The sequence below is a fragment of the Epinephelus moara genome, chromosome 7, assembly GCF_006386435.1.
Source record: "Epinephelus moara isolate mb chromosome 7, YSFRI_EMoa_1.0, whole genome shotgun sequence".
In the NCBI taxonomy this organism is placed as follows: domain Eukaryota; kingdom Metazoa; phylum Chordata; class Actinopteri; order Perciformes; family Serranidae; genus Epinephelus; species Epinephelus moara.
This window is the reverse complement of record NC_065512.1, coordinates 2,464,053-2,475,776: the sequence shown is the minus strand read 5'-3', so window position 1 is coordinate 2,475,776 and position 11,724 is coordinate 2,464,053. Positions and strand designations below refer to the sequence as shown.

At 41.3% G+C, this 11,724-nt stretch overlaps 2 protein-coding genes across 2 annotated transcripts; both read right to left on the bottom strand.

The window, feature by feature from the left end:
* Positions 1-2,954: 2,954 nt before the first annotated feature.
* On the bottom strand, positions 2,955-3,902 carry LOC126393312 (gamma-crystallin M3-like). Its single transcript, XM_050049404.1, has 3 exons — positions 3,749-3,902; positions 3,365-3,607; positions 2,955-3,270 (listed from the first exon to the last, which is right to left on the bottom strand). The coding sequence occupies exons 1-3, from the start codon at positions 3,755-3,757 to the stop codon at positions 2,995-2,997; spliced, it is 528 nt and encodes a 175-aa protein (XP_049905361.1). The 5' UTR covers positions 3,758-3,902; the 3' UTR covers positions 2,955-2,994.
* Positions 3,903-8,747: 4,845 nt separating this feature from the next.
* On the bottom strand, positions 8,748-9,562 carry LOC126393308 (gamma-crystallin M3-like). The gene is made up of 3 exons (XM_050049400.1): positions 9,504-9,562; positions 9,145-9,387; positions 8,748-9,060 (listed from the first exon to the last, which is right to left on the bottom strand). Exons 1-3 carry the CDS (start codon positions 9,516-9,518, stop codon positions 8,782-8,784), a joined length of 537 nt encoding a protein of 178 aa, XP_049905357.1. The 5' UTR covers positions 9,519-9,562; the 3' UTR covers positions 8,748-8,781.
* Positions 9,563-11,724: the final 2,162 nt, after the last annotated feature.

Genomic DNA, 11,724 nt, shown 5'->3' with positions numbered 1-11,724 from the left:
GTCCTATTCGACATCAACTCTTATCACAGCACAGCGGCTGCATCAGGTGACGGAGATTTCCAGATTTCTTTTGAGCAGGAATTAAGATCACTGTATGGAGAATTCATAACTCAGATATTGAGATTGATTCATTATTGATAAGTGTGCTGACGAATTAATAATTGGTTTATGGAGTTATTAATTTGATTAGTTGCTTCCCTCATTAGGAGGGTGGTGCCCAAAACTTTATTACGAGTGCAAACATTCTCAAAAAGGTATTTCCCCTACAATGGTAACCAGCAAACTGGGATCTGGATGGTTTCCAATTGACACCTTTACCACTCTTGATGCCAGGATGACGGTGAAAGAGTTCAGCAACTTTGAGATTAGACGCATGAAGTTATAAACTTTTGACCCTCAGAGTAGCCCATCTCACCTGTCCATTTACTTACAATCTAGGTTTTGGGAGAGTTCAAAAGGCTGTTTTTCCTACAGTACTGACTAGATGAGTGACAAAGTGCTACATGGGTGTTGTGCTGTAAAAACAGGGAGAAGAAACCAAAAACAATGACGAAATTAAATGTGGTGAGAGGAGATCTGCCTGACTACCTGCTGCTTATGTTTATATGTATGGAGCACACTGGGGCCAGGTGTGTCCCTTGCCATCAATTAACCTCCAGGTCTGCAGACCTGCTGAGAGAAAACACAACATCAAAACCACCATGCCGCATAGTACACGTACCTATCGTCATTTTTTCAGACCTGATAGAGAAAAGAAAGCTTCATTGGAAACCCTGAATCAGCTAATAAGTAAGAAAAACGATGCCCTTCCTGAGATCAAGACAGAACCTTGGGATCCCATCCAATGGACCAGAGATACAGCAGACCTTATCATAAAGTTTTAGCTTGATCAGATAAACATGTCGAGGGGGAGCAGCGCCCGACTGGAACTCCCTTTATATCTAACATCATAAATCTTCATTCTGGCTTCACCGTAACTAATTAAGATAATCTACTAATCTATCAGAATGAGGACTGACTATTGTCCTGATGCCAGGACCACCAGATGTGATGTACTCTGCACCAATCTCCATATCGATCAAAGGTAACTCAAATTATCAGACCTCACTAATCCTTCTCAGTGAGAAGCTAACTTTAATTCATTGCAACAAGTATTGCAGGAATACGGAAGAATGAAGCTCCATGTCCAATTTTAAACCTCTACTAACCCTAACCCTAGTTTAACAATTTTACATGCTAACATTTGTGAATTGCCACATAAAGTACAGCTGAGGCTGGACAAATTGAAACTTGGGACTGGTGGTGATGCTAGATGAGAGGTCAGGGGATCACAGGCTGTTCTCATGCACTGTTCAAACATAAACCTGCTAAAAATAATGCACCATATTCACCTGTTGACAAGGGTTCAGTGCCAGTGCATGCAATCTCTCATTGAGTTTCTCTCTCTGGGCTTCATTGCCAATGACCAAAATTTCAGATTTGTCCTGGTTGAGCTGTAGAAAATTCTTAGCCATCCATGATTTAATATCTAAGATACAGTTAATAAGGGCATCTATTGGCCCTGGGTCACTCAGAGACGTGGCAATGTAAAACTATGTGTCATCAGCATAGCTGTATAAATTGATGCTGTGCCTCCTGATGATGTTTCCCAGTGGTAACATATAAAGATGAAAAAGAGTAGGACCTAAAGTGGAACCTTGAGGAATCCCATAGTTCATTTTGTAGCTTTTTGATGAACATTCGTCAGTATTTACAAAAAATACTCTGTCGCTAAGATAAGATTTAAACCAGTTAAAAACAGTACCAGAGATGCCAATCACACTGCAGAGTCTGTCTAGAAGGACTGAGTGGTCTACTGTATTGAATGCTGCACTTAAGTCAAGTAGTACTAATATGGAAGGACTTTTCATATCCATATTGCACCTGAGTTCATTAACAATTTCAACCAGTGCAGTCTCTGTACTGTGATTAGTCCTAAGAACGGACTGATATTTTTCATAAATATTGTATTATATTATAATTTCAAGGTACGCAGTCACCATGTTTCCTTTCCAAAACCTAACCCACATAACTCTACTTGCCTAAACCTGAAGACCCAACCATGATTCTTTTCCGAAACCTAACCACAGTAACTTTACTTGCTTAAACCTTACCTAAGTAACTTTATATTAATTATGTAACGTCATTCCTGGGATGCAAATTCATTCATCATCATTTGTATTATACAATTTGTTGTATGAGGATATGCTTGGGGATCAACAGTTCATCAAATGTTAAGATATTTCAATCTGGACCAAAGTGGTGTACCATTTGCCACAGTCGGCAAAGTTCAGCTAGGGCTGATGGAAATGTCATTAATGTTACAATTATTTGATCATAAAACAAAGTATTCGACAAACTTGGGTTGATGGTGGTGCTAAATGAGAAGTCAGGGGAATACAGGCTGTTCTCATGCACTGTATGTAAACCTATGAAAAATAATACACCGTATTCACACACACACACACACACACACACACACATATATATATATATATGTATATGGACCAAAGTGGTGTACCAACAGACAAACAGACAGACACTGCCATCCCCAGATCCATGGGGATCGCCAGGCTAGAAAATATTGTAAATAATTTTTTGTTTTGTATTAATATATTTAAAATTTCATACATAATCATATGTTTACGTTTTCTAAAATTTTGTAGATGTATATACAGTATATTATATACACACTTAAGTTGGGCTGAATATTTGCTGTGACAAAAAAACAAACAAAAAACAATCAACAACAACAAAAAGAACTATGACTGTGATTTATGTTATGGTAGAAGATTTAAATGCCAATTTTACAATAATATTTTTAAAATAATGCTTAAAACTTTGTAATTACTGAAAACTTGCATTTCCAGGAAAGTTAAAGCACAGTAATTGAATTAAATACTTGGACACCAAAATTTAGAAAGTTGCATTATTTATTGAAGTCAGAATGTACAATTAGCACATATCCATGATACGCCTCATGCTCATGAACCTCATGCCGCTCATGCCCATGTCCCTGAAGCTCCTGTACTCGCCGGGCCTCAGGTACATCATCCTGCCTCTGTAGTGGGGCTGCTCGTACATCAGCCAGTGGCCGTCCATCACATGGCAGGACTGGCAGTCGGACATACGGTAACGGTCCATGATGTTGTCGCAGTCGTCCATCAGCTCATGCATCTGACCACCGAAGTTCTCCCTCTCGTAGATTCTCATCCTGAACTGGCCTCTGTGCTGTTTTGCAGAAACAAGACATGTTTTTTTCTTCCAGAGTTACAAAGCTATTAACACTCAAAGATCACCTTTTTTAGGTGTGTTTTCTACCTACCATGGGGATCATACGGCAAGACCTGATACCACCGCTCATTCCCATCATGCTCATGTAGTCAGCGTACTCGCCCCTCCTCATGAAGTACTGGTTTCCCATGAAGTTGGGGCGGTCGTAGACCATGAAGCAGCCGCTCTCCACCCTGCAGGACTGGCACCTGCTCAGGTAGGAGGACATGTCGGCGCAGTCGCTCATGCACTCATAGGAGCGACCCTGGAAGTTCCTGTCCTCGTAGAAGATGATCTGAAAAAAAAAAAAATATTAAGCCATTTAATGACAGAAGTCATAATTACATATCAAAGTATTTACTTATATTCCTGACATATCTGGAGTCAAATTAACTTTGATCTAATATTATTTACATTATTATTATTTTTTTCCTACCTTGCCCATGATGATTGCGGTGGTTTCCCAGATCTCTCAGAGAACTGTGTTTGAACTGATACTCTGCCTGTCTGAACAAGTTACATTTATACCTGGCCAGAGACAAAGACTGTGTGCCCCTCTATTGTTCAAAGTCCTGACCCAGCAACCTACTATAGAAGCCTATAGTTTTGAGTTGCTTACCAATATACCAACAGGGTCACAACCTCTAAACAGAATTTTCCTTTAACAATAATAGAACATATTTCTTTCAAAAAATGATCACGTGCGTGTATTCTGTGAACAGTATGAAAATTGTTGCTGGATGCTGCACGATATAACTCCTGATTCCATTAATAGACTCATCAAAAGCCACAGTTACTTAAATTGTAGCTTGATCTCACTTTTGATTTCCCTGAAACAGCAGGAGCACAATCAGTTGACAGAGGGGTTTTCAAACAAAAGCACATTATTTTATTGTCATCTGAAATGGGAATGGTAATATGCTGGTGTTACAAACCTGGCTTAGGGCTTGCAACAAATGGCAGAGTCCACACACTAATAAAAGAGTGAAAAGGGTACTTATTAAATTAGGATTAAAAACACACAATGACCAATCAGACTGGTGTGAATTGTGTGTAGATGAGTGAAGTGAGGATGGTAAAAGTAAAGCTAAACAATCTAAAGAGGTGGTGATGTGGAAGGCATCCTGGCTGCTCAGTACAAGTAAAGGGGGTCTCCTAGGACGACAGTTACATCCTTAGGCCCTTCTCTCTTCAGGTGAAGCCAACCAACTCTCAGGGACCTACTGGCACTCCTGGAAGACACAGAACTGCAGAGAACTAAAGAGTGGTAAATAGACAGAGAGACGCTGTCATACTGGGAATATCCACTATCAACTAATAGCACACACTGCTCTTGATAGAAATAATAATATGGATGGTCATGATTGTCGTTATGGTTTTATAATTATTTTTTACTGTAGGATTTATTTGCATATTGCATACATAAATTGAAAAAGCTGATCTGAAATACAGAGTATTTAATATAATAATAAATAATAGAAATCAATATCTTGATATAGATATTTATTTATTACAGAGTCTACAGAATACTGTGAGCCAGTTTAGGGAGAAGACCCAAATTGTGCTGCTCCACTCAACATACTCATTATTCTGCATGTCATGTCATCAGATTACAGAGCAACTTCTTTCCTCACCCCCAGGCCACACTGCCCGCGTGAGCAGTGCATGGCGGCCACCTTGTTAAACTACTGTGCGTTGCTGCTGCAGCGCTGCCTGCTGCTATAACTGCTGTATTTCCACAGTTAAAAGCTGGTAGTCCACAAACTTTCTGTCTTGATGCATTCCTTCACAATGTCGGGGGCTATACACAAATTACTAGCTCAAGATATATACAAATTGGACAAACATTTAATCCATCCTACCTCCGCCCAGCATCCACCTGCAGATTCTGCCTGATTCTAGTTCCTCTCAAGTGCTGGAAATTTGTAAGGAGGCTTCCACATCAGGTACTCAGGCCTGGAGTCGAGTACACTTAACTCCAAAGTCCAGTTTGTTTGATTAGTGTGAACACAGTATGTCATACTTGGGCATAGTTAGGAATGATTCGCATCAGGTGTAGACACCGGTTGTACCAAACATGGAAGTGGACTGCTGCTTAACAGAGTAGCAGTCAGATAATTGAAAAAAAATAGTCAGCTGGGAGAGGCTCCAGCACACCCGTGACCTCTCACAGGAAAAGCGATTACGGAAAAATGAATTACCCAAGCCCAAGATATGTGTATAATATCCACTCTGCCTCCAACTCACTGGCCCCTGCTGATCAAGTTCTTTTTTACCTTACCTTACTTACAGGTCTTCTCGGATTCACTCAAATGTGACCCATCATGATAAACAGATCTGAGGACCTGAAGTAATAGAATGGGACACAACCTGGACCCATTTGACCAAAATGAAACGTGCACCTGATTCTTTACAGATCCTGGGTCAGTTTCAGGTCTGGGTAGACCCGTGAGCACCTCTATTGAAAAGACATTTCTCAAAGTGGCTGGTCTGCTTCGAAATCTGCATATGCAGCATGAGTTGAACTCCTCAGAATCCTCTGAAGTGCACGGTCATGCGTGAAAAAGTAGAAAGGAGGGCGAGAGGGTCGTTTTTAACATTGTCTCCAAAATAGAAATAATGGATGGCAGAATGCAAAGGTTGACGCCAACGTATGATGGGCTTGGGATGTTGTGATTGACACACTTCTCTACACTGTGAGTGTCATGACATGATGACGCAAATTGTTCGGGTACAAAACAACATCACTACTGTGACAGCTGAGCTTCAGTAGAGTGGAGAGGGGAGGCAATCAAACTCATCAAAGCTATTGTGCCTCCTTACGGCTGAAATACACAGGGTAAGGATGCATCACGTAAGCAGGATGAACCGGGTTCTTTGTTTTACCTGCTACACAGACGCCATCTTCTTTGTTGCGGTTGCTGCCAGCTTCACATTTTGCATAGTGAATTTTGCCAAGTGATAATGCAACGGGTTGTGCAGGGTTTGGAAGCATATAGACTATTGACTGGTACTGAATTATTTAACTGGATGATTTTAACATCAAGATGCACTCTTTTGTTTCATTTATTTTATTGTGAAATGTAAAAACATATGAGGTTGCTCTGCTGCTGATTGTAATGAATGCTCTCTGCTGTGCGCTTACTGCAGCAGACGAGTCACGCCACCTCCGTGCCGTATGTTTTCGGTAGTTAGACTCTTACTGTGGTGAGGTGTGCAGCAGTCAGTCAAAACATCAATTGTCGTTGGTTCTGTGTCTAAGTACTGAGCTATGCCTTGCCACGCAGCATCTTTTTGGCCATTGTCTGTATAATGACTGGATTATGGGTTGTTTAGCTTGGTATGTATGTCTCGACCTCAACAACAAGTCTCTGTGCATCCATTCTTTGTCACACAAGAGACACAGCAACAGCAGCACAGTTCTCTTTGTACATCCACGGTGAGGAGAGGAGTCGAGCTGCCGTAGGAGCAGAGAAAAAGGGCTGCTGTGGGAGCTGCTATGTACAAGCAGAGGGCGAGTGGGGACACATGCATTTAATTTTGGGGGCAGTAAGGCTGGAAATAGGTCAGTCACATGAAGTGCTGCAGGGCGCCACATCCAGGAGCACTGACGGCCGTCCAGCCACTGCAGGTGTGGGGTTGTACTAAATTATAGGTGCATTAGAGGCCACCCTCAGTCACATGTTTTGGTTGTGCTCGAGGTTGAGCTCCTTCTGGCTATCTATCTTTGATGCCATCTCTTATGTTTGTAAAGGTGCTCACAAACTCGGGCGTACTATAAGCGGAGCGGACTCCGCGAGGGATGTCCGCAGTCATTCGGGCTTCCATAGTCGAGCGCACGTCCGCTTGGAAGTTTCCTGTAAAAATGTCCGTGAAAAATCCCCGCGATGTGAAAAATACATGCCAAGCAGTCTTTTGTGTGACACTGGTGCGTGGAGCGGAGTCTGCGCGGTTGTAAAATCTGAGCTTTGCGCGCACGGGGCTTGCAGACATCCACTTTTAGTCCGGGCGGACCTCCGCAGAGTCCGCTCCACGTACGTTCCGCCCGGGTGTGTTTGGGCCTTAAGAAAAGGATCAGCCCCAACCCAGTGATGGCAATAATGGGTACCTCACCTGAGGGGATTACACTTTCAACAAAGCAAGCAAGTGTGGTTGCTTTCGTTACACTCCCTTGCCAGAAAATTAATTCTTGTTAATTGGAAGAGCGCTTAGGCTCCAATACATAAACACTGGCTTGAGAAAGTATTGGCCCATTTAAAGCTAGAGAAACTGAGATACTCCTCTCAAGGCTGTACTAAAAAAGAATTATGTGTGGCAGCCATTCTTGGACTGTTTCAACAAGGAATTCTCTATGCCTGCACAAGATAACCCTTAACGCTTACTGCCCATACCTCGTAAACTGACGAGACATTGTTGACTTTGTAGATCACACAGCTTCAGCAAAATATATTTAAAACATGCTGCTCTCACAAACGGTTTTTCTACGGACTGTAATGCACTCAAATTTTTACGTATCCCACATATTTGACAGGCTGCGATCATGTGACCAATGCACTGACGGGAGTTAACAAGAAAGCAGTCCCGAGTGATCTTATAAGGAGTTAGGCTGGGTTGTGGATGGGTCACTGAACCCAGACTTTCCCTCACAACTTTCCCCTGGAGACACGTGTTTGGAACCGTGTGAATCATTTTAAGATACGTCTTCACCATGTTTATTTTCCTAAACCTAACCTCTGTAACTTTACGTTAATTATGTAACGGTACGTTAAGGATGTAATGTCATTGGTGGGGCACTAATTTGTAGGATGTCATGCAAATTGCTGTGCATGCATTGTTCATTGGATATCATATGAATCGTCCTATGAGAATACGCTGATTTAAACCCACTGTCAGATAACATAAAGAAAAACACATGTCCAGTATTGTCTGAGAAGCCAAATTTCAAGAGCTCAGAACAAATTTAAAGAAATTATAACTGATTCAAAGGTAGACATGAGATGGGATGGTGCCCTATTCTTTGAACCAAGACACTCAAGCATTGTAATCAAACCACAAATACAATATTTGTAATGTGTGACTGCTAGAAGCACTTGCATCTACATGTTCTGGATGACGTTGTACACTATAGGGTGGCATGTGCTGCAGAAACAATCCTCTAAATATAAATTAAATGTGTGTGGGAATTAGAATTTGTTTGTGAAACCAAATAAATCTGAATTCCATCTAACTGCAAATGTGCAGTGTTAAACTTAAATTAATAACAGATTTTAATATTTATTTTCTGTTATTATGCAGTTCTTTTATGCATGAAAGTTTACCACATACAGGGATTTTCTCAACATCATTTACACCCTCTGATGCCCACCTCATCCCCATTAACGTCCCCTCCTGAACCACCCAGGCCTCAAAACAACCAGTGAAACAGAAAGTCAAAATAGAGGAATGGAATTTTTTTTATTTAATGACCATTTACATGCAGGAATCCATGATACGCCTCATGCTCATGAACCTCTGGCCGCTCATTCCCATGTCCCTGAAGCTCCTGTACTCTCCGGGCCTCAGGTACATCATCCTGCCTCTGTACTGGGGCTGCTCGTACATCAGCCACTGACCGTCCATCACGTGACAGGACATGCAGTCGTTCATACGGTAACGGTCCTGGATGTTGTCGCAGTCGTCCATCAGCTCATGCATCTGACCACCGAAGTTCTCCCTCTCGTAGATCCTCATCTTGTAGGATCCTCTGTGCTGTAATGGGAAAAAGAAAGGTCAGAAAACCACTCAAAGATATCTGAAGGAAATACTATGATATGAATAAATAACCGTCAGTACCATGGGGATATTACGGCAAGATCTGATGCAGTCTGACATTCCCATCATGCTCATGTAGTCAGCATACTCGCCCCTCCTCATGAAGTACTGGTTTCCCATGTAGTTGGGGCGGTCGTAGACCATGAAGCAGCCGCTCTCCACCCTGCAGGAGTGACACCTGCTCAGGTAGGAGGTCAGCTCAGGACAGTCGCTGCTGGTCTCATAGTGACGACCCTGGAAGTTCCTGTCCTCGTAGAAGATGATCTGAGACACAACAATGCTTCATCAGCACCACAATAACAATGCAGTGACAATTAATCAAGTTTAAATTTGAGCCTGAAGTGGATTATTTTAATGCAGGGCTCATCCCTAGTACCTACCCTGCCCATGTTCATGATTGTATTTGGTCTGTCCTCAGGACTGAGTTGTGGCAGCTGTGTATCCCTGGCAGGGGTAACCGTTACTTTTATACGTGCTCAATGTGGAAAAAGTATGTAGGGCTTCTATTGTGCAAATCCCTGAGCCAGCAACATGCAAGAGAAGCCTACTGAGCAGTCAGGGCGCTAAAGGGTTATTATCTCGCACTATACCACTCTGGTGGAAATGCATGTACTGTACACATGCATTATTGTTAACATATAAAGAGAAGGTTCCAACTGCAATATGACACCTCTGTCTTTCACTGTGTGCTGGATATTTGCCTCATACTCTAAAGGTGACCCTTTCATCGTGGCTTAATGTGTGATAACTGCAGTTTATAGAGACAGGACTTTTATAATTGTGATCATTTAGTTCATTGTTAACAAAATAGTTTGAGTTAACCAAACATTAACTTTAAATGTGGTGCATCAGAAAACAGTTATATAAATCTGATTTCACACTCATCAGGTTTATTTTGCAAAGCACACTTTTATTGCACTTTAGGTTTAGAGAATGTTCTGAAACAAAGAACTTTTGTACAAAACTTTTTGCTGATAAAGATTAAATTATATTTGTTAGACTGATCTTAATGAATATATATAATTACTATGATTGTTATTATATTTTAACAGCCATTGAAACCTGATGATAGTGCAACATAGTTGAAAAGTTCTCAACTGGTTGATTCACTTTGACCTATCAAAAAGCAAATAAGATTGGTGGTGGATGGGTCTAACAACCACTGACTTTCACCCAGGAAGCTGCTGTTCACTTCCTGTAATACTGTAAAGCCAAACCCTGTTCTGTTTTCCTAAACCCAATCACGTGTGTGTTGTTGAAGGAAAAAAAAACCCATTAATTATCGGTGTTGAACCAACGTAGTGCTTTTATTTTGAAAGAGACTGTATGCAAACTGTACATTTCCTGTGAAAACAGAAGTGTATTTTGAAAACAGACAATGCATGTAACAGGCTGAAGTTGACACAGCGTCCCAGAACGTCAACAACCAACACACCCAGGGTACCTTGGACGTCATATGTGGACGTGCAAAGTCCATGACCAAACGTGGACATGTGACGAGGTCATAGTGAGGATGGGTTGGCTTATGCTCGCAGTAGTGTTCTTGGCACAAGGGTGCATGAGCCAAAAATGATGTCATCACATATGTTGTGCAAGGCGCAAAGGCTCTGCAAGTTTTCAGTCGTAGTCTCAAACTCGCCTCATATCTGACAAACAGTTGTGATTGGCCCGACCAGGGTCAGGTCAGCTGGAAATTTGTCTGAACAGGAGGGAGACCAGACACATCTGCCATACTTAATCCCGAATGGTGATGTACTTACATTTTGTATCTCAACATGTAAAGTCCAGGACCAAATTTGAACATGTGACGAAATTGGAGTGAGAATGTGTTGTGTTAGACTTTGGATTTTAGTCATGGGTGCTTGTATGAACTTATTACCACTTGGCTTTAGTTAATTAAATGTAGCACGTAGATCAACGTATTTGATAACGTTCACTTCGAACTATAAATAGTTTTGTTGTGAAATGATTCTGTTTCACTGTGATGGAAATTAAGTATTTATAATTTCATATAAGTCCATGTATCCACCCCTGATCGATGGCACAAATTAGCATCATTGTCATCTGACTTGACCTTTGCCCTTGGCAGTGCCAACGCAAAATTAAATGAGTGAACAAGCCCACTTTTCTGACATCCATGTTTTTATTATTTATTCAGATCCTCACAGATAAGTATCACAACCATTTATTTCTCTGTCTCTAAACTTACAAAACTTGCACAGGAGATGTCTTCAGTTTTAGTCTTTGACAGTTTGGTCAAGGTTTTCAACAAATACAGGAGACACTGGTTCATATGTTTATTGAGACTGGGATATCGACATGACTGTGAGATGTGACATTCAGCAGGTGTGTTTGTATTGTAATACCTGTTCTGAACATTTTAAATCTTGCCACTAACAAGTACAATAATAATAACTAGTCCATACCCATTGAGTGCACAGTTGCCCACGTACAATTTCACATGGTGTGTGTTTGGGATACAGGTCATAGGAAATTGCAGATTAAATAGTCAGCTGAACCCATTAAGAAGAGCAATGTATTCAGACAGAGTGTTTGGGAAGTTGATAGTACGATTGCTTTATTGAAAGTACAGTAGTACCA

Excerpts from the sequence above, each read along its gene's own strand:
- LOC126393308 (XM_050049400.1), bottom strand. Across the intron at positions 9,061-9,144 it reads CTTGCCGTAATATCCCCATG|CACAGAGGATCCTACAAGAT; the intron begins GTACTGACGGTT and ends TTCCCATTACAG.
- LOC126393312 (XM_050049404.1), bottom strand. Across the intron at positions 3,271-3,364 it reads CTTGCCGTATGATCCCCATG|CACAGAGGCCAGTTCAGGAT; the intron begins GTAGGTAGAAAA and ends TCTGCAAAACAG.